The 22,949-nt window shown below is 38.3% G+C and overlaps 2 protein-coding genes across 2 annotated transcripts; both read right to left on the bottom strand.

Moving 5' to 3' along the window:
- Positions 1-6,993: 6,993 nt before the first annotated feature.
- Positions 6,994-8,196, bottom strand: LOC104606941 (disease resistance RPP13-like protein 4). The gene has a single exon (XM_010272388.1). It carries the CDS (start codon positions 8,194-8,196, stop codon positions 6,994-6,996), a length of 1,203 nt encoding a protein of 400 aa, XP_010270690.1.
- Positions 8,197-15,532: 7,336 nt separating this feature from the next.
- LOC104606889 (squamosa promoter-binding-like protein 14) lies at positions 15,533-22,647 on the bottom strand. Its single transcript, XM_010272305.3, has 11 exons — positions 21,974-22,647; positions 20,874-21,559; positions 20,426-20,619; positions 19,502-20,343; positions 19,315-19,389; positions 19,130-19,237; positions 18,881-18,998; positions 18,523-18,658; positions 18,315-18,444; positions 16,790-17,392; positions 15,533-16,542 (listed from the first exon to the last, which is right to left on the bottom strand). Exons 2-11 carry the CDS (start codon positions 21,482-21,484, stop codon positions 16,108-16,110), a joined length of 3,252 nt encoding a protein of 1,083 aa, XP_010270607.1. The 5' UTR covers positions 21,485-21,559; positions 21,974-22,647; the 3' UTR covers positions 15,533-16,107.
- Between the last annotated feature and the right edge of the window lie 302 nt (positions 22,648-22,949).

Here is a 22,949-nt window from a genome sequence, read left to right as displayed (position 1 = left end):
CAATCAATCACTGTTGCAACTATCCTTACTTGAATAATAGATTAATGGAACATTTAGAAGATATTTTGGTTGGTTATTGGTTTCATAAATGCTCAATCTGATTTTTTTAAGTGTAAAACTAAAGCTTCAACTTCAAATGAACCCGGATAGCCGGATTAGCTGCAATCGATGACTATGTTAGGAGCTGTCTAAACAATGATTGTGTACAGGACAGGATTTTGGAGATAGGAGTGTCAATGGACCGGTTTTGGGATGGACCCGTCTAAATTAAAATTAATTTGGATGGATTGGGCAAACCAATAAAGCATATTGAATTGGACCAATCTAGACTTATTGTCCAAAATATTTATTGGACTAGATTGACTTAATCCATTCAAAATACAGGTGTCAGTGGACCAGGTTTGGGTTGGAACCAATCTAAATTAAAACTAAATCGAACAGATTGGACGATCCAAACATTAAATTGGACCAATCCAAAATGATCCAAAAATATTCATCGGATTGGATTGGACCTGATCCATTTATAACGGATTCATACTTGATCAGATTGGATTGGACCAAATCCGGTCCAATTGACAGCCCTAATTATTATTTGGACCTATAGCAACAGATCTAGCATATGGGTAACTAGCAAATCTGGACAACTAATCCGGACTACAACCCAACACCACTTTAGTTTCCAATATTTAAACTAGAAAAACCTCTGCCTACCAAAATGAACAAATCATATCAATTTTTAATTTCAAGTTTCAACAGATTGTTCACAACAAATAATTAATAATTGCAAAACTTCACAAGGCTCAGCTTGGAAAGAGTTACAGTACAAATGCATACAAAACACATGATTTTGCTTTGTATTTATACACCTTCCAAACTGAGCCTAACTAACTAAAATTTTAATATTACCCTATTGGTTCTACTCACCGGTTCTTTCATATCCTCCTATCTTCCTTCTTCCAAACACCTCCTTTAAATCCAATATCATCAATGGGGAATGATTCTAACATTGGGCACCAACTAATGCTCTTGATTCTTAATAATGGCATTGCTTGATGCACCCTTGACCACTCATCTTTCAAATCTGGTAATGATTCCAACATTAGACCCTCCACTTTCCAAACTGCATTATCAGTTCCCCAAAACATTTGATTCATCTTTGCCAGGTTCCAGAGGAGATGGAGAGATAAAGTAACATGGGAAGTGAGATGGGGCTTAGCCATGTTGGGCTTTCTTCTCCTGGAAAGAAGTTGAGACAGAGATCATGCAGTTGTTGAGGAGGAGAGAGTCTACCCAGCTTTGTGACTGATAAATAAATATCTTGGAAGAAAAAGGACAAAATAATAGAGACAATGACTGAATTTTGTTATTTCTCAAAATCTGATGATTTTCACAACAAGAAGTTGCTCTATTTATAGAGCTAAAACCAAACGGATAAGTGCTTGAAACTAGGAAGTGCAACCACCAACTCCTAAAAATATGCAACTTACTCCTAAAGCTACGTATTCTCCTATAGACCAAGTAAGAGAAAAACAAACTAAACAACTTAAACAAACTCCTATTGACGAGGACAACTAGGAGACTTAGTAAATATTTCAACAATTATCCCTCCCTTAAACTGAAAGTTTTCAAACATTCAGTTTAAAAAAAAAAAAAACAACGAACTCTCTTCAAGTTGGGCCATCCAAAGTGGAGACACCTAGCAGTTTTCTAAACTTCACAAACGACGCCAATTTGAGAGGTTTGGTCATTATATCAGCAATCTGGTCTTCACTCTTGCAGTAGACGAGATCAATGACTCCTTCATTTGTCAGGTTCCTTAGGAAGTGAAACTTTACATCTATATGTTTGCTTCTTCCATGTAGAACGGGATTTTTGGAGAGTTTGATGGAAGAACTGTTGTCACAAAAATTGTTATAGGCCCTTGTCGTTCAAAGTTTAGCTCTTCTAGAATTTTCTTTAGCCAAATAGCTTGACAGGTGCAGCCTGTTGCAGCTACAAACTCTGCTTCAGTTGTTGACAAAGTGACAATTGATTGCTTTTTTGAAGACCATGAAACAGCTCCAGAACCAAGCAAGAAAACATATCCTGAAGTGCTTTTCCGATCATCTAAATCTCCGGCATAATCACTGTCAGTGAAACCGAACAAATCAGACTTTTCTCCTTTCTTGTAGAACAGCCCATAACTAGCAGTCCCTTGCAAGTATCGAAAGATTCATTTTTGCAGCTAAGAGATGAATCTCTTTCGGACACTCCATGAACCTGCTTATGAGACTCACAGCATGCATTATGCCAGGTCTTATAGCAGTTAAATACATTAGACTCCCTACAATTTGCTTGTAAAGAGTGCTATCAATCTTCCTTCCTTCAGGATTTCGAACAAGCTTCAGACCCACTTCAGTTGGCGTGCTAACATAATTGCAATTTTTCATTTGAAACCTATCCAAAATTTCTTGCACATACTTCCTTTGTGAAATATAAATTCCAGTTGCAGATTGCACCACTTCAATACCCAAAAAATAATGCATCTTTCCAAGGTCAGACATATCAAACTCAATCATCATGGACTTCTTAAAACTTTCAAACATAGCACTATCATTTCTAGTGAAAATAAGATCGTCAACATATAAGCAAACAATGAGAAATTTTCCTCCATCTTCAATCTTTGTAAAAAGTGTGTGCTCATATGGACATTTCTTAAATCCCTCTTTAGAAAAATAAGCATCTATATGACTATACCAAGCGTGTGGTGCTTGTTTTAGCCCGTATAATGCCTTTTTGAGTTTATAAGCCTTATTTTCACTTCCAAGCTTCACATAACCAGGAGGTTGATCAATAAATACATGTTCCTGTAGTTCACCATGCAAGAATGTTGATTTCACATCCACTTGGAAGATAGGCCATGAATGTTGAGCTGCCAATGCAATCACCAATCTAATCGTATCATGTCTTGCGACAGGAGCAAAGACTTCTCTATAATCCACTCCAAATTCTTGCTTATAGCCTTTAGCAAATAGGCGTGCCTTGTATTTGTCAACTTCTCCATTCTCCTTCAATTTTGTCTTGTACACCCACTTGACACCAATTGTCTTGTGCCCTCTTGGAAGATCAGTCAACTCCCAAGTGTTGTTTCGTTCAATGGCTGCAATTTCTTCGTCCATTGCCTTCCGCCATTTGGATTCTTTGACAGCCTCTTCGAAAACTGTAGGATCACAATCCGAAAATAGAGCAAAATATGTAAGTGGGTCCTCAGATTGGTCAATTTTGGTTACCTCATAATCAGTCATCCATACAGGCCTTCTTCTAACACGTTGAGGCCGTTCTATTGCTGTTGGCGAGCTTGGAACATCTGCCGAACCATCTGGTGGAATTTGTTGATCATTTTCTGTTGGCTACTACCTCTCATTTTCGTTGTCTTCATCAAAGTTGATGGGTATTTGATGTTTGACAACATTGTTGTTCCATGGCCAAAAACTTTCTTCATCAAAAACAACATCACGACTGATAACAATTTTCTTAGTGATAGGATTGTAAGCCTTATAGGCTTTTGATTGATCACTAACACCAAGAAAAATGCATTTTTCTCCCTTGTCATCTAGCTTTGTTCTCTTTTGGTCTGGAATATGAGCATAGCCAACACACCCAAAAATTCTGAAATGAACTACTCCCAGTCTCCGTCCGCTCCATGCTTCCTCTGGAGTCATATTTTGAACGAGTGTGGGACACCTATTCAAAATATGAATGCTCCAGTTAACTGCTTCGGGCCAAAAGGTTTTTGGAATGCCACTCCTCTGCAACAGACTTCACACCATATTCAAAATAGTGTGATTTTTCCGCTCACAAACTCCATTTTGTTGAGGCGTGTAAGCTGTCGTAAGTTGCCTCTTGATTCCATGGGTCTCACAAAATTTTGCGAATTCAAGAGAGTTGTATTCTCCACCACGATCAGTGCGAAGAACCTTTATTGGGCTGCCAATTTCTTTCTCAACAAGCACTTTATAATTTTTAAATGCTGCAAAAGCTTTAGATTTTTCTTGCAAAAAATAGACCCATACTTTTCGACTATAATCATTAATGAAGATAATTATGTACCTCTTACCTCCGTTGGAAGATGGATCAATTGGCCCGCAAAGATCAGAATGAACCAGCTCCAACGCCTTTTTCGCTCTCCATGATTTTCCTTTCAAAAATTGATTACGATGTTGTTTGCTAACAACACAGTCTTCACAAACTTCAGATGGAGCTGTAATTTGAGGAAGACTAGTCACCATATTTTTCTGTTGTAGAGTCTTCAATCCACCAAAGTTTAGGTGACATAGCGAAAATGCCATAGCCATGCTGCATCCTTCAATTTGGCTGAGAAGCATGAATGAGTGATGTTGTGGAGATAAAGCGGAAACATACGATTCACTATCATGTTAACTTGAGCAATTAAGCCTAACTTTGCATCTTGAATTTGACAAACTCCATCTTTGATAGAAACCTCGTATCCCTTTTCTTGCAGCTGACCCACACTAAGCAGATTGGTCTTCAAGTTTGGAATGAAGAGCACATTGGAGATTGTTTGAGTAGAATCCCCCTTGGTTTGGATTGTCACCCTTCCTTTTTCCCATAACTGAGACTCTACAATTGTCACCAAACTTCACATTATCGCGAAATGACTCATCCAAATAAGAGAATTCCGACTTGTCTCCACACATATGATTGTTGCAGCCTGTGTCTAAGTACCACAAATTCTTGTTGGTTTCCCTACTTTACATGACAAACCATTAACAAGGATACTTCTTCTTCCTTCTCTGCAAGATTAGACATTTCTCCATGTTGTCTATTTAAATTAGTTCGGCATTCAGAATTGTAGTGGCCATACCTGTGACATCTGTAGCACTCAACATTGGACTTGTTTGCTGACGTTGGTCTATATGTAGTTGAGTGGTGGTCTCCTCATCCTCTTCCTCTTCCTCTTCCTTGAACTTGGTTGTCTTGATGTTGATGTTTTTGTTGGTTTCCACAATCATTGCTTTCTCTACCTCTGCCACTACCTCTACCTCGTCCTCTATCTCTCCTTGGTGCCAGATGATTTTCTATGGAGGCCTTCAAAGCTTACTCCTCTTTCTCCTGCTGGTTGATTTTATGCTCATGAATCAACAAAGAACATTGTAATTCGTCAATTGAAAGTTCATCAATTTCATGAGATTCTTCTATGGAACAAACAACAAAATTAAATTTTGGTGTCATGGATCGAAAGATCTTCTCTACTATGGTGACGTCCTCCGTCTTGTCACCATGGATCCGCATCTTATTGACGATTGCCATTGTCCGTAAAAAGTAATCTGTGACCGACTCTCCCGATTTCATTCATAGTGTTTCGAACTCCGAACGAAGTGCTTGAAGCTGCTGCCTTTTTGCCCTTGCCGAACCTTGATACTTCTTCTTCATGGAATCCCAGATGTGCTTGGACGTATCCTTGCAAAGAATGGTTTCTAAGATTGAACGATCAATGGCTTGGAAAAGATAATTTTTTGCTTTGAGATCCTTCAAACATTATCCTTCTAATTTTGTTTTCTGTGCATCTGTCACTATTGTGCTTGCTGCTGGTTCTGCTATTCCGTTGGAGACGACCTGCCAATATTCTTTGGACCTCAAGAAGTTCTCCATCAACATACCCCAATGGTCATAGTGACCATCAAAGCACGGGATGGCAGGTTGAACGAAGTTATCAGTAGCCATACGGGATGAACTTTGTGACACTTTTCTCTCTGCAATACAAAAGACAGGAAGAAAGCTACTGCTATACTCTCCCCTTTTTTCGTGACTCTCTCTTAACCCGCTCTGATACCACTAATAAATAAATATCTTGGAAGAAAAAGGACAAAATAATAGAGACAATGACTGAACTTTGTTATTTCTCAAAATCTGATGATTTTCACAACAAGAAGCTGCTCTATTTATATAGCTAAAACCAAACGGGTAAGTGCTTGAAACTAGGAAGTGCAACCACCAACTCCTAAAAACATGCAACTTACTCCTAAAGCTACGTATTCTCCTATAGACCAGGTAACAGAAAAACAAACTAAACCACTTAAACAAATTCCTATTGACGAGGACAACTAGGAGACTTGGTAAATATTTCAACTGTGACAAGATCGCTTCCATGACTGTCGAAGCAATTTATAGTTAGAAATTGCAATTGTCGAAGGTGTAATAGAGTATTTACCTCATCCTCTCTAATTTCATCACCACTAATAAGTCGTAGCTCAAGTTTCCTGAGTCGTGTCAACCTCCTCAACTCTTCAATGCAACAACCTTCAATTTGATTAGGTCTTGCTGATCTAAACCCCAATAGCGATTGGAGATTTGAAAGGTTTCCCAACCCTTTAGGCAAGTATCCAAGTGAACCGCAGTGGCTTACATCTAAGACAGACAACTTCCTCCAATTTGTGATATATGAAGGGAGCATTCTCAAGTTTTGGCAGTAACTTACATCCAAGACCTCAATGCTAGTGAGTTTCTCTAGTGACTGAGGGAGCTCAATTAGTGGATGAGTGTTGCTTAAGCCAAGATAAGTTAAATGTGGGAGTGATCCAATCTGTCTAATAGAGTTGTGAGATGTGTCTTAAAGATAGATTTTGAGAGATCCAATACCCTCAAGTATCTACATTCACATATCTTCTTGGCAGTGCTGGAACTCACTTTATTAACCTCACCAGTCTTTGTGGTGGACAACAATGCTCTCAACTTCAAAGTTGTTTGAAGGCACGTCTGATCAGATTCGCTTCTAAGACCAACATGGCGAGCTCCTAAGAATGGTTCGTCCTCTGCGACTTGGATCGCCAATTCACGGACCATATCATGCATTTTGCAAGTGTAGACATTCCCACTGAAGGTCTTGTCAACCACTTCTATCAAGCATCGGTTCATCAATCCTGAGAAACAATCTTCCCCTGCCTCTGTCTCTAATCGACCATTCCTCAGTGGAACAAAGCCTTCTCCCATCCACTAGTGGATTAATTGCTCCTTGGTGATCACACAATCTTCTGGATAAAGAGAGAAACAGAGGAAGCATGACTTGAGATAAGGGGGGAGCTCATCATAGCTCAATTGCAATGAAGCCATTACTGAGTTATCATTCTCATTCAATTCGTTGCGGAAATAATCGGCAATGCGCCTCCATTCAGCAAGATACTTACAAAGCATGATTCCTCCCACTGCCTTGATTGCTATTGGAAGGCCTTTGCATTTCTCAACAATCTCCTTCCCCACATCCAACAACTCAGAGTGAAGGCACTCACCTTGGGTTGCAGCAAATGGTACCTTACAGAACAACAACCAACTATTTTCTTCACTAAGGAATTTAGGTTGATGTATTCTTGGCTTTGTCACTCTCATCTTTCTGGCGACTTCCCTTTGCCTAGTAGTGATTATGACACTACTCCCATTTCCCTTTGGCAATCCATCATAAATTCGATCCCACCATTTAAAATCTGAGCTCCACACATCGTCCATCACTAATAAGTACCTTTTCCCTTGCAAGTATAGGTTTATTTTACGCAACGGTTCTCCTCGATCATCACCCATACCAGCATCCCCCAGGTATTTGAGCATACTTCTCATGATCTGTTCTTCTTTGAATGTCTGAGTAACAGATACCCACATCTTCCTTTCGAAGTGTTGTTCTATTTCTGCATCATTGTAGACCTCCTTAGCAGTTGTGGTTTTCCCCACTACACCCATGCCGATGATCCCAATTGCAAGCAACTCTTCATTGGCTTCTAGTAGCCACTGTTTTATCTTCTTTGTGTCTTCTTCCAATCCAACAACCTGGGTATGGTCATAGACATCAGGACAGCTCCATCTGTCATTGTAGCTATCTGCAGTGTTGGGTTGAGCTAACATCGACAACCCAAGATAACTTCGGATGTTTTCTTTGGTTTCGGCTATCTTCTCATTGATTTCTCTGAGTTGCTTTCCGGTTCTGTACTGGAAAGGCAGGTCTGAAGGAGCAAAGCACTTCAAACACCCTTTGGAAACTTGTTCTTCTTCTTCTTTTCCTCTTGATTGAACTTGGCAATCCGCCAATATGTCTTTGGCATCATAAATCTTTTCTCGCAGGTCGACCATAACTCTCTGGAGCGTCTCAAGCTTCCTCTTTGACCTGTCTAGATCTTTGAGGAAGGTTGTGTCCCTTCTCTTCGAGAGCATTTATCAGCTTTTCCAAGAAGACATTAACTACTGCATTTGAGGAAGGTTGACCTGTCTAGATCTTGCTTAGGTCTAGAAAATATGACTATGGTAACTCTATTAGGCTGAGTTTGGAAGGAATACAAATGCAAATATGTAGAGTGCAAAATCTTATATTTTATATTATTTTGTATGTATTTATGCTATACATATTTGCACTTGTATTGCTTCCAAACTGACCCTTAGGGAAAAATGTAAGGTCCCATACAAACTACAATATACAAATTAAAATAAGATTCCAAGTTAATGGTTTAAGGTTTGTTAGGAAGTGCAAGATCCCCTGTAGCTAGGGCTGCCAATGGGTCGGATCCAACCCGACAGACCTGATGGATCTGAATTGATTGGGCTGGTTCTGGTTCCAGCAACTGGAACAATAGATCAGCTTCAAGTCTTGATATAGTGTCCCAATTATTATTGGTTCAAAACCAATTCTACCCAGTCCGGAATTGATTCAAACCCGACCCGAGTTATATTCATATAATACATAATATATATTAAATGAATTATACTTAATATATATTAAATATATTTATTTATTTATTTATTATATTTAGGTCCGTCGAGTCAGACCTGATTATCCCAAAAACCTATTGGGTTGGTTCGGTTCCAGGTCCTCAATATTTCTTATTGTGTCAGTTCCAGTTCTAGCTGGTCCCAGCCCAGACCTGACCCATTGACAGCCCTACCTATAGTATCGATACTTTGATCCAAAATTGCCACGAGATAGCAGAAGAAGCACATTAAAAATAAGTTATAAGCACATCTAAAGAGAAGCGAACCAAGGAGCAGACTGGATTGCAAATTTAAGATACGCTGGTACTTTTTATGGATTTGTCTTGAGTTTCATCCATGTAGGGATTTAAAGTAGGGGTGCAAGTCGAGTGTGTTGGACTGGGTTTTAGTTCTTTCTAGGCCCAACCCTAAGAATTGGGCTTAAAGCCCAAGTCCTGTCTAAGCCTAAGGTCAAGCCCAAATTATTCAGCCCACACCTAGCCTGCATTAAAATTTGATGCACTCAAGTCCAGGCCGGGCTCTAGTTAGTCAATTAGCCCACACTAAAAATTGATACGTGTGTATATATATCATGTATGTGTATATGCATAATTTACTAAACAAATGTGCATATATGCATATAAATATGTGTCTATATATGCATATATACATGTATATAATTGGGTCAGACAAAGGTTGTGAACTTGTGATAAGGTAAAGTTGGGCTTAGGCCAGGTTCAGGCTTCCTAAGGACTAGCCTGAGCCTAATCCAAAAAATTTAAAAGCCCAAACTTTTGGGCCCAGCCTAATGACCAAAAATTTAAGCCCAGTCCATGTAAAATTGCGGCTGAGTCAGTCCGGACTTGGTGAGACAAGGAAAATATATGGAAAATTAATAATCATAGGTCTTACAACTATTATATATGAAAGATATACTCATACTTAGTCATTTCTTCAACTAATATCAATTCCAAAAGGACAAGAAAATGAACATTGATATTTATAGAGAAGTATAGCAAAATTGTCATGTCTAGTCAATCAAACAAAATGCCCATAAAACATAGTTCAGACCATTAAAAAAATTACCAAAATTATCATGTCAAACTATAAGGTAAAAGGTTGGTAAACTCATAGGCCCATATCAATTATAGAATGCTAACATCAAAACGGGCCTCCTAGCTTCATGATTAGCCAATCCTTCCTCAGTTATGGCATAATCACATAAAATGTCAAGGCATGAAACCAGTCTTCCGATAAAAAATCAAATGCCTTCAACAAAAATGATGTAAATATTCCCTCCAAACTCATAACATATCGAAAGAGAATATCTCTATAAAACAAGCTAGATCCATGTTCAACAGCCTTTGCGAGTTTTCCCAAATTTTCTACAACCTCTCCAAGTTTGTCTTCAATATCTAGTTTCCTTTTCCCTTATCCTTTCGATGACGATGGTGGATCTATTGCTCCTGCTCGTAGTGAGGAATCGCCAATTTCATCATCAATGTCATCTGAGGGTGTGGGAACCTGACTATCAGTACCATGAGTCATAGAGGCTGAAGTTGCTTCGCGTCTATTCAATTCCTTTACAGTAAAAGCTTCACTCTCGGTAACTTGATCATTTCCACAAACAAGTGCCAAATCATCGTAGTTATCAATTTTTTTCCTACGATATTATTGTCTCGCCTCCGGGTGAGAATATGAAAAAAGAAATCAATTCATCACATTAGAAAATGATAACAAAAGAAACATAATCCAAACACTATATAAAATCACATACCTCAACATAGGAATTCCAGACTTCAGGTTCAGCATCTATTGTATGTGTTTGATTATTCCAACTAAAGCCACTTTGATTAAGAATAGCTTTTAATTTGGCAATTTTTTTTATAGTCTTCAAGCGATTCTTAATATGATCAACACTACAATCGACCCCAAATTTATAACCAACTGCCCTACTTGCAGCTTTATAAGCAGGGCCCTTGAAACTCTTATCAACTTTGTTCCCAAGATGTACTTGCTGGACAAGTGCCTCAAGACAATTATTCATTTCTAGGGTCCAAGTCATGTTAGGCTTCTGACTTCTTGATTCCTGTCCTTCCATATCTAAGACATAACAAATACATAATAAATATGCAATAAACCTAATATAATAGAAATTATATGCAATAAACCCAATAAGAAATCTTTCATTATTCTTAATAGTAGATGGTGCAAGGGTCTTAAGAATCATATTCAAGTTTAGCAACAGTAGGGTCTACATGGACATCTAATAGTTTAAAAAACTGAAATTAGCATCTTCCTTGCCAAGGATGTTGTTAGCCACCAAATGGACGTCTAAGGTCTGAAATAAATGACTTCAGACACCCCTGACTGTTGGGTACAGCAGTTCAGACTTCTATCTCTACCTATTAACCCACACAAATGTGTTTTATGTTTTGTTCTAGAAGTAACCCTAATAAAATTCTAATGACAGAAAATCCATGTCATGTATTCTCCCAGAATCACATTGGATGAAATGCTGAAAACTGGACAACAAAGTAGGGAAGTTGCAAAAGGTCAGCCCAATTTCCTGTTGGGTTTATTGGGTCTTACCACAACTTTGTAGTGTCTCCAAGTGAGTGTCCTGAAAGTTTACACTCAGTTTTTTGGAGAAATTTTAATGCCCACTTTGTGGTAGGACCTTAGAACTATTGATTATGCCATTTTATACTAAACTACTAGTACTGTTAGACAAGTGGGACTTTTGAGTGAGTGAACGCTGCTGGTATGAAGAATCTGAGTCTAATTTTGAGACAGTTTAAGATTACATTTCTGGTGATAGTTATTGGTTCCATGTGGTTTTACAGATCACAGTTTAAGAACTTGCTAAACAAGAATTCTGAGACAGGATCTTCAGACCCATCTGCACAAGGTAGGGCTGCTTTGGATGAATCATGTAATGTTTCAAAAGAGATATGCATGTGCCACTAATATCTGCTTTTCTTTGTTAGAATCAACAGTGGAGTGGAATAGAGGAGGTGGATCTACTTCTGGAGGGACCTCTCTATCTGGACCACAGGGAGTGAAGAAATTCACCTTGGAAGAGTTGGAGCAAGCAATCAACCTCTCTATCTGTACATTAACTGCTATGTGTTTAACATCTTGTGTTTTGTGAGAGTTCTTTTGCTAAGTTAAAAAGTTCGAAACTTTTTTTTATCAAGTTAAAATGCTCACTCTAATAATCTCAATTCTGTTCAAAGATCCATAAATACAGAACTCCCTTGAAGAACACAAGGCCAAGGTTCTTCTGGGTACACAAGTTCTGCTATTTTGTTGATCTTTTGTCATGTGAACAGACATTAAATATCCAAATTGCTTTGTTCTTGAATGTTTTACTAGAGGATAATTTAGAGTTCCTCTCTCTGAAAAGATTTTCGTTGTTCTACTTCAAATTTATACAACCTAAGTACAAAGATTTCAAATACAAAGTGATAGCTTATGTGACCAAGCAGGTACTTTATCTATCAGAGATCAGGCATGAGTTCAGCTGGAAACCATAAAATCCCAAGTGAAGGTAGAATCACATCTATGTTCAAACAACCTTGTGGAGCACCGGCTAGCCAAAGAATGTATTTATCAATATTGATAAGCTAGCTCTGGTTTCTTTTCCCCTAAAGTGTGTAAAAGCCAGCTTTCATTGGTGTCTGGAGGAAAATTAGAACTTGATTAATGTGCACTAATTCATTTGTTAAGCTGTGACTGATAGCTTAACTGGGTTAAGCTTATCAGTCCAAAATTACTATGTCCCGTTTCAATATCTGTACATTGATGTTATCAGGCATTGGGCATAGGCACTAGAGTCTTAAGCCTAAAATCACAAATAGGATGCTTCTTGCTTCCATCAATTTGATTTAACACAATAAGAAATATATCTGGAAACAGAAAATGAAACATAATATATTTGCACAGGGAATATTGATCTGATTCAAGTAAAATGTAATTGTTCTGTTAGTATGTAAAATATGAAAGCACAGAAAATAGCAACCAACAACAGAAAATATGAAAGCACAGAAAATGAAACAACAGTTTGGCTGAGAGTTTGATGAAATAGAACTTTTAGGTTATTACTTTGCTAATTTGCTTCTGTTTGATCAGGTCACAATAGAAGAGAACAGAGAAGCTGATAAAACTACAGGTCAAGCCTTGGCATTGGCTTGTTATGAGGAATAAAACATTTTGGAACTGGAGGTTAACTTTCTATGGACACCTAGTAACCTAGATCAGCTAATGGCTTGGCTTATGCAGTAGCTAAGCAAGGGGTACAGAGGAATCGATTATTTTGGGCAAATGTAATCTAAACAACATGAATGGGTGAAAAGCCTTGGCATTGTTCAAGCTTATGATGCTTAGCATGTTGTAAATACCTCACTTTTTAATCACACATTAATAAATATTGAGATCAAAGGAAGTTTAGTAAAATTGTATGTAAAATAATTTACACAAGGTCAGAATGGTTATTTGAAAAATTTGACACATCAGGTTAGTAACGAAAGAGAGGTTTTTATTGAATTTTTGAAAAGTCTAAAGAGGTATTTATCAAAATGAAACTAAAGGGGGAGGTTTTTGCATTTTACCCATAATTATTTATCAATCAATCAATCAAAAACCGTGTGTCACGGAACTCCTAATTGACCCAAAGCCCCGTACTTCTCGTGTGCTCTTGCCCTTTTTTATATGGAAGGAAGGACGTACTTCATCTCTCCCTGGTCCCTAACCCAAAAATATGAAATACTTAATAATGATATAAAATACTTAATAGTGATGAAAAAAATCGACTGGTCAACGTCCAGATTCCTTTTCCTTTGCTTGCGAGTTGGCTTCTTAACATGACTACAGATCTGATAAATCATAAATGTACCCAGCCTCTCCTACACATACACCGAAAAGAAATCGCCATGGATATTATTATTTTACTACCAGGTCAAGGAGAATTGAAGGAGAAAATAACCATCACAATGTCAAAGAGCAATTAGTAATATAGATAAGCTATTAAACAATGAAGAAAACTAAAATCTTTAGTGCTGCAAATAGTTTATGTTTGTCCGAATTAATCTAATTTAAGGATGATCCAAATTCAATACATTTATAAATTGGATCAAATATGCACCTACCCCTTTTATAATTCATCCAATTCAGTTAAAACAAATATATGCTTAGAAGTTATAATGTTATATCTTCAAGTTTTATGTTGAGAGCAAAACACTTACATTACATGGTAAACATTTCTAGCAAGAGAAGGTTTCTTAAACACGGGGCTCTATGGGTAATTGGAGATGGTTGGTCAGTTGATTTTTTCCATAATCCTTAGTGTGGGCCAAATACCTTTCTTCATGATTGTGCACACACGATACCTAAAGCTCCAAAAGTTGCAGCTCTCATCAATCAGTTTTCAAAACAATGGGATGTTGACAGATTGCATCATCATCTCCCAGAAGAAATTGTAACGATAATCTAGTATGGTTTGCAATGGAAAATTTACTATTTCATCTGCATTGAAAATAATTGTCGCAGCCAATGCCTATCTCCCTCCTCCTCTCCCACTACTATCTTACATGGTTTGCAATGGAACCATCTTTGGTCACAGAAGTACTTATCTCCATCAGTCAAACTGTGTTTATGGCATTGTGCACACAATATTCTACCCACGGCTGAGACGTTACAGAAGCACAATAGCCATATTGATACAAGATGTTCCGTTCTGTAATCATCCACAAGACACTATTTTGCACTCCTTATTGTCATGTTTGGCGATTCAAACAATTTGGCTTTTAAACTGGTCCTTTAGGATCATTTTGGTACTTTTCTTCGTGCAAGAATTTTACCTATTAAATGTGAAAGTTCCATCATGGCTAAAGCTTTGGCTCTTTATCTTCATCTACTTTTAGTCCAACAACTTCAATTATCATACGTTATCATTGAGGGTGATGCTTATAGTATTTTCAAACTCATGTTGGTCTTTATGGCATTGTGCGACCAACGGAAAATGTTGTTGCTCATTTAGCTGCCAGACAGGGTTTATCTCTCTTTGGTCTACTATTCCTATTCCAGACTTTTTATGTAAATACTATTGAAATGGACTCATCATCAAGCTAATGAAATTCTGCCCATGGGCTTCCCTCAAAAATAAATTATGTTGATAAATTACAATACCGTTCAGGGTAAACTTATAATGCCGTAAAAGTATGATACACGAAGATCTTAGATCAATCAACCCAACCCTCTCTTAGATGAATAACACCTGGTTGGTTATCACTTTTATTATACCAATTTTTTGGTTACAAGTTTTCCGGTATCATGGTCTAACCCTACCATTCAACATTTGATATTTTGATTACCAGAAAAAAACCTACCATTCAATATCAAATTGCAATTCAAAATCAATTCAGTTTTGGCGTGAATCCAATAAGGTTCAATTCAAATTTGAAATTTTGAATCTACTTATTTGATTCAATCCATTTGCAGACCTATCATAGCTCATACTCAAGTCCATTACTTGGGCCGTTTAGAAAGGAAAAATCCGTAAGTGCAAACATTGAATGAACTAAACAGTAAACTGCATGGAACACAAAAGGCAAACGTCCACTTTCAAACTTTCTGATTTTCCTGTGCATCACACGGGGCCCGCTAGTATGATAAGTGGAGAAGACAAATGGCAAACAAAGTCCTCTAGTAATGATAACTTAACATGCAACCCTCGGTCCAGAACGAATGCAATTATATCATGTCCCTTTGTTATTGAACAACATAAATTCAAACCTCCTTTATATGTATAATAAAAATAATCATGTATATTTAATTATTTATGTTAGGTTCTTCATCCACCCCACCCCGGTTTTATGATTTTACAATGACAAAAATTCATGGTCAGTTTCTCAGACTTGGTCTTCCACATGAATTTTCTTTTTCTATGTTAATCGATACAAAAAACAAAAATTAATGAGAAAGACTAAAAAACACCGAGGAGAGAACAAGAAAATGGTTAACCCAAAAAAAAAAGAAGAAAAAATGAAACAAACTACCTTGCTTATACTTCTCACATGCTCTGATGCCACCAGCAGCGGCTTTTACTCGTGGACGTTTCCCCTCTGCACAGATTCGTACTTAAGATATACCAGTGTGAGAGCAGTAGAGCACCACCCACCCACCAGTGTGGAATTTCATTCTCTATCCTCCATTACAAATGGACTAAACGTTCCCAAAGCCAACATAAACCACTTAGCTAATAAGAAACAAGTAGAAGCTGGAACCAAAACGGCCAGCCCTTCCACTATCCTCCTTTCTTTTCTGGGTATTTCCTCCATCCTTTTTTTTATTCCATTTTCTTTCCACCCTTTCCCCAAATTAGCTCCACCCATAATCTAAATTCTCCCACTTGAAAGGAGCAACAGAGCCGATATCAGGGGAGCCCCGAAGGAACAAGCATACACAGACGCAAACAGCCGCAATTGCAAGCATTGAATGGACATAAGGACGGTGAAGCAGGCCTTTAGAACCCGGCATCCGTTTGTAGCTCCTTGTTGCCACAACTGTACACTTGGCACAAGATTGCCACCCTTGCGATGTTTCAGGAAGCAGCTTATTAGTTTGTTCAGCCATCATCCGTGACTGATGCAAAGAGATATCATCCCCAACCGATATTGAAACCTGACCACGTTTTCTGTCTGCAAGTTTCCTGGCCACCATCCTGTTGTAGGAGTGGTTGTTCCTCATTGAGGAGTATGCAAATGGAGTCTGCCCATTAGCATCTGGTAGAGAATTCCAGCAGTTCAATCCAATCTGCATTTCAAGTGCATGCCAAAATAAAATAACCAAAGAAACATAAAACAATAAGCAAATAATACCGAAAGAAAACCACGAGACTGGTTTAAATGGCCAAAACAAATCAAATCATTATCAGCTTTTGCAACAAATTAAATACCATAGCAGTTTCTTCACCCAAGAGCCTAACATAGAATAGCTGAGTAGTCTGAGATTAGTGGGTGTACAAATTCAGTCAAATTCTTAATGAAAACTGATTAATTACCTGTTGTGGATCATTCGTGAGAGAATCAACTATGTCCTCCAAACCTTGCATGCATGCAGCCAAATGCAGAGGGGTGACACCACCTGATCCCACCAAGTTTGGGGGGAAAAGATATTGTTTTGTGCTGCCACCATTAGCAGTTACATAATAATGGACAAGCAAGTCAACCATTTTCTTGCACCTTCTCTTTACTGCCCTGCTCAAGAGTTGAATATCCGACAGCATCTCTACGGATGCCTTCGATGGCCCATCTGTACCTGTGCTTTTTTCCAAAAGGATGTCCAGGAGTGTTTTAACTACAGCACACCAGTCTCTTTCAACTGAAAAAGTGAAGAGAAACTTGAACCGGGAATGGGAGAAATTAGCACTGTCTGGCTTAGAAGGGTTCTTTTTCCTTTGAAATAGCCATCCAAGTTCATTTAGGAAGTGCAGAATGTCCTCCCTGGACTGTGGCCGCCTGAAGTCCTGAATCCAATCTTCTGTAACAACAGAAGCCATTTTCGAGTCTTGATCAAACTCAGATTCAAGAACTCTTAATTCTTGACAAATGGTAGCATTAGCAATTATAACAGGAAAGCTGTTGCCCTTGAAACCGTTCTCTACCTGTTCATACAATTGCATTACTTAGAAGATGTTAGAAACTACAGAGAGACATGGGCTGCTAGTTTGTCTAGCATAGTTTTAAACAAAATAATCAGATTTTACAGCAAGTGTAGGGGGTCTTCAACATGAATTGCTTTCTTTGTTGCAATTCAAGATAACTGAGCCCACTTCTGTGTTGAAAGAGCATGTATTTCTTAAAAAATAAAATAAAGCATAACCTTATTCTTGGTTGTGTACTGTTTTCCTTTTTTCCATAAGTGAATTATTGAATTTCTGGTTTCAAAAACATGATTTTGGTTTGATATTATGTTCCATAAAGCATACAATTTTCAGATGAAGAATCTGATCCAGCAGATGTTAGTTCACCCTTTTATTTTTATTTGTACTTTAGTCAATTTAAATATGGGTAAAGCAGCACTTGTAAGAGTGTTTATAGGAGATTATGTTGTACATGTGACAAACCAAATAGTAGCCCTTATAAACCTTTACAGAAATAAAAATATATTCTTATTTTGAAAGCATCTTTTTGTTGCTCCAGGATCAATGTTGTTCTCAATTTCTTTTGAGAAAACAAATCCAAGAACTTTTTTTTTGCTGATCTGGCATTTTTTGGGGGAAAAAAAAAGCAAATAAGTTCAAGTTGGAGAAGATCACCCTAATATTACTACCTAACAAGGTTCAAAATATCGATACGCCAGTAGGGGCACATCGGGCGATATTGATAGTGTTTTCAACCCATTTTTTTATTTTTTTCAAAACCAGTTCGGGGGGCGGTTTAAGGCTCCTCCACCCCCTGAACCGGTCAGAACCCCAATAGACCCCCTGTAAAGGTGTATCGGGAAGCCACCGACACAATACGTATCGGCCAATACAGGCCGATACTTTGAACCTTGCTACCTAATAAACAAAAAGAGAGTGCTACCTCTATGAAACAGCGACCTAGGACACCAGGAAACTTCATCTCCAAGCTTGTATTATCATGCATGGCTACCTGGTAAATTGATCCTGGAACTTCCTTTGTTTTATACCCTCCCAAATAGGTGCAATGAACCCTACATCAAATACAAATTTTATTATGCTTTTCTGTTGATCATAAAAAATTAAAAAAATAAAAAGAATCATCCACTTACTTGGTGCCTGGAGCAGTCAGATTTCGACCTTTCAGCACCAGAGATGTCTCCTCTCCACCAACAACAGCCAAAGGAGATACAGAGATTAGCTCTGGAGCACTCCATGTTCTCCAGGATTTACATAGTCGGATCTTTCCTGCAGGTCCATTGCAAGCAGCACCATTAGAAAAAAGGGATGACCACAATTTTTTCAAGACCCACAAACTTGGGGGATTTTCAATATAGATAGGGGTTTCCAGTTAAAAAAAATAAAAAAGAAAAAGACAAACCAAGATCAAAATATGATAACAATCTCTCAAGCTTGAACCTATGCATAGACTGAACATATTGCACTGTCAGAGTACATTTTGGTCCTTACCATCCTTATGCGACACTAACTGCCTGTCCGTATGAACCAAAAATCTGCCATTTCTCCAAAAATCAGAAGCTGAATCCTGAACTAGTGAATTAACAAGATGGAGAAGGTTTTCTTGGAGCTGCAAATTAACACCATGCCACTGATCAGAAAATAATAATAATAATAATAATAATAATAATGATGATGATGATGATGATGATGATAAAATACTGATATTCTAAAAAGCTAACTAATATAAAATGCACTTACATGCTCCCACGCAGTAGAAGACATTGAAACATATACTGAAAGAACCACACAGCCAGGCCTAATGTAACTCTCCATCTCTGATGGACTATGAGATAGCCAATTAAGGATCTGAAACATGGGTATCAATAACATTTAATCAACTGGAAATAACTTGACAACAAAAGAGGAAATTTTTTGTTTCTTACTTGTGTCCTTAGTGTGCCAGGCAAATTACTAGGATCCTTGTCAAATAGTTTAAAAATGATTCGCCCAGTGCGGTCCTGTACAATAGAAAAAAGCAACCGAACTTCAATTTTATAAAATAGCACTAACGAGGAAAGAATATGATCCTAAAGGTCACAATAAATTGGAGGAGAATAGAAATAAAATAACCTGAGCATCAGAATTTGAACTAGAAGGTGAATGATCTGAGCCAGATGAGGAAGTGTATCCTCCTTGATATTGTAGGTTTTGAGCTGAACCACTCTCAAGCCTTCCATTTGGCCCTTTAGAGAGTTCCAGAGGTGATGTCCAACCACGAGTTGTGCTGGTTTCAATTGTTGCATTATCCTCTCCACTCATGGACATTCTCTCATGTTTCAAAATTTCTGCTTCAGAATGCAGTGGGAATAGTTTCTGCACAATGGGAGAGGATGAAGGAGACCTCTCTTCCAATGGATTACTGCTGTCTGAGGAGAAATATCTCCTGGAAGATCCCAATTTAGGTAGGCTGCCACCCTCGGGAGAGGAACTAAATAGTTGAAATGGTAAGTTTGGTCTAGATATGTGAACCTGGCAATCTGGAGTCTCTACTGGAGATTGAGAGGTACTATTACTTCTCTCTCCTCCAATTGAAGGGCACCCCGAAATTGGCTTCTTCTGTAAATGAAAACCACCAGCTTGGTCAAGGGAGTTCAACTTACTTTTATCATCATCACAACTTTTGCTATTTCTTTGAGAAAGAAGTGCAATAGCATCAGGTGTAGCTGCTGCCAAAGCAGCCGATAGAGCAGCAAGCAAGTCCGTGGTAGAGGGAACAGGTGTATTTCCATTTGTTTTATTCAGGCTGTCTGAAGAAGCTTCTTGTGAAACATTCAAGTCAAAACTACAAGGTACAGGCAATCTTGAAGCAGAATTTCCAGAGAAGGGCAAAGCGTTAATCTTGTTAAGAATCTGAATAAGTCGTTCTCTATCTGGAGTTGATGGACCATTGGCACTTTTGTCCACAATGTTACCTGTGATTGCAGTGATAGTTGGATCGAGTAAAATCCTATGGGATGTCAAGAACTATTAACACCATGAGAAAGTCCATCTTACCTTGGAGCCGAGATAAAATAGTTAACAGATTAACAACGTCCAAATTCCCACTACCAGAATTCTCCAGGTTTCCAGGCACCAACAGCCGTGAGGAAACATCTTCTGGTTGTGTTTTTCTTCTTCGCCGATTATGCCCAGCAAGTCTTCGCCTGCAGCTTCTCTTACCTTCATCAAACTCTGAGAGTGGGTGAAATCTGGGGAAAAACATAAAACAAAGAAAGAATAATTAAAGCAAGAATTACAACATACCAGACAGAAATGACCACTAAAACTTCCATTTTGGAAATTAATTAAAAAAAGGAGCCCAGGAAATCTCAACCTAAGACCCATGTAACCATGTCATACCAATCTAGAACTCGAAAGAAAATAAGAACTTTACCCAGAAAAACCTATAAATATGAAATTAAACCTACACATGATCCGATTACTAACTCAAAACAAAGGTTACCTACTACACTGCTGGCAGAACCTCTGCATCTGCTTCCCTACGAGCGCCTTGGTGGTTTTACTGTGAAGCTCACATACTTTATGTCGACGGTGATAATCCTTCGCATTGGACAGATCTCCCTTACAGTCATCTACTTGACACATTGGGTAGCTGCCGGTACCAGGGGATCCAGATCGGACACGTTTGTTGGGCCTTGCCGCAGATTCATCTACTGAATACAAGCTCCCACCAAGCTTCAAGGTAAGGTTCTCTCCGTCCTCATCCACAGAGCCCTTATTCACAACTAAACTTTTCAAGGTTTCTTCTCCTTTCTTCTTTTGTTCAGATTCAACTACTGCCGCAGTCCCCACGCGAAGAACCTCTGTCTCCGAGGGCTTCGCAACAAACATCATACTGTCCCAATCCCAACTATTAGGGTTCCAATTACCCTTCGAGTTTTGAAACCCTGAATTAAAACGTTGATGTTGCTGCTGCTGATGCTGATGCTGAAAGTTGGGGCTTTGCCATGGCAGATCGCGCTTCTTTGCCATGGAAGGCGCTTCACAGAATCGACCAGACAGTGCCTGATGAATGAAAAGGGGTGAAGCGAGTTGAGCACCCACGTCGTCCATCTTATTGAACCCTATATCCCACAGTTAGTAAGAGAAACAAGGTATACGCCGATTGAAACTCGAACTGACTTGATTCTGCAAAGCAAACCAAGCATAAATAACGATAAAATGAAAATGGCTACCAAACAAAAACTTTCATATGAGCAATTAATTCAGTCGAGGAAAAACAACTTCAGAATTTTGTTTGACACTGCAGTTAAGGTGAAGTTCATATAGATTAGGGTTGGGCTTCTCGCATATCACATAAAGATAATCCCGAAAAAAAAAGTCGGCCCTGTTCTTTCCTTTTTTTTTTTAATTTTTTCCCTCTCCTCGGAGGTTCATTAAATGAAAATGATGCAGAAAAAAAAAATAGCAAGCCTTCAAATCGCGTGAAATAACAATCAGTTAGAATCTTAAAAATACAAAGAAGACTTCCAAGTCCCTGAAGTTCGATTCTACAAAAAAAAAATGAAAATAAAAATAAAAAACAAAATCATTTTCGTGTACCTTCACGGATTCATAGAATTCTTTCCGATCATTTTGAACCCTGGAGTTGAGAGCTCAAACGCTCAAACCTTCGTACAGACATGTCAATCAAAATCATGATAAGTGGTGACTAGTGAGTAACAAACTGGGAATTTTGATCTTCAACCCCTGTCGCCAAAAAATTCAGGACGAAAGTAAACTGAACCGAAGACTAAAGCTACACGATTCATGACTGGACCACAGATGAGATGACAGACCAGATCTAAAGACGGCAGAGCTAGTTGGAACGAAAACATCGGATTCAAAGCTATCCCAAGATAAAAACTTGGAACATCAGAGAAGTTTCCTCCATCTCTCCTTGCAGTATCTTTCTTATTGGTGGAGACGATGCCACTATTCATGTACAACTACTATTATTTTACTAACTTTTTTGGTAAAAGGGTAAATATGGAAGGAGAAGATGAAGAAAAGCGGTTTTTGCCTTTCAGGGAGACTGAGAGTGAGAGAGAGCGGTGGTGGAAAAAATGAAAAAGAAAATCGGACTCCTTTTTACTTGAATTATCTCTCTCTCTCTCTCTCTCTCTCACACCCACTCACTCAGACAGAGTCTCAGACACAGAGACACCCTTTCTCGCGTCCGCTCACAGTCTCACTGCTGCATCTAATTCCAAACGGAAATGACTCCCTTGTCCCTTCCCATAATCCCTTATTCCCTTTTCCTCATTTCACGTATGGTTTACTCGTTTACCATACCATACCATACCCCCCTCGGTCGATTTTTGTGAATTACGAAAATGTCCATGGGATTCTTATCCGGTTTTCTTCTGACCCAGTTTGGAAATAGTGGAACTACAAAGAAAAACATTATATTTGGTATTATTCTGTATATATTGTGTATGGTTTGCTTTCCTTACTACATTTTTATTTATATTGTTCTAATTCTGACCCCTCACAAAAGTTACATGAATGACTTTGGTATCAGCATTTGGAAAGACTT

Source organism: Nelumbo nucifera, chromosome 6 (assembly GCF_055504915.1).
Source record: "Nelumbo nucifera cultivar China Antique chromosome 6, China Antique-T2T, whole genome shotgun sequence".
NCBI lineage: Eukaryota > Viridiplantae > Streptophyta > Magnoliopsida > Proteales > Nelumbonaceae > Nelumbo > Nelumbo nucifera.
Note: the sequence above shows the minus strand (reverse complement) of the source record. Positions and strands in the feature narration are given on the sequence as shown.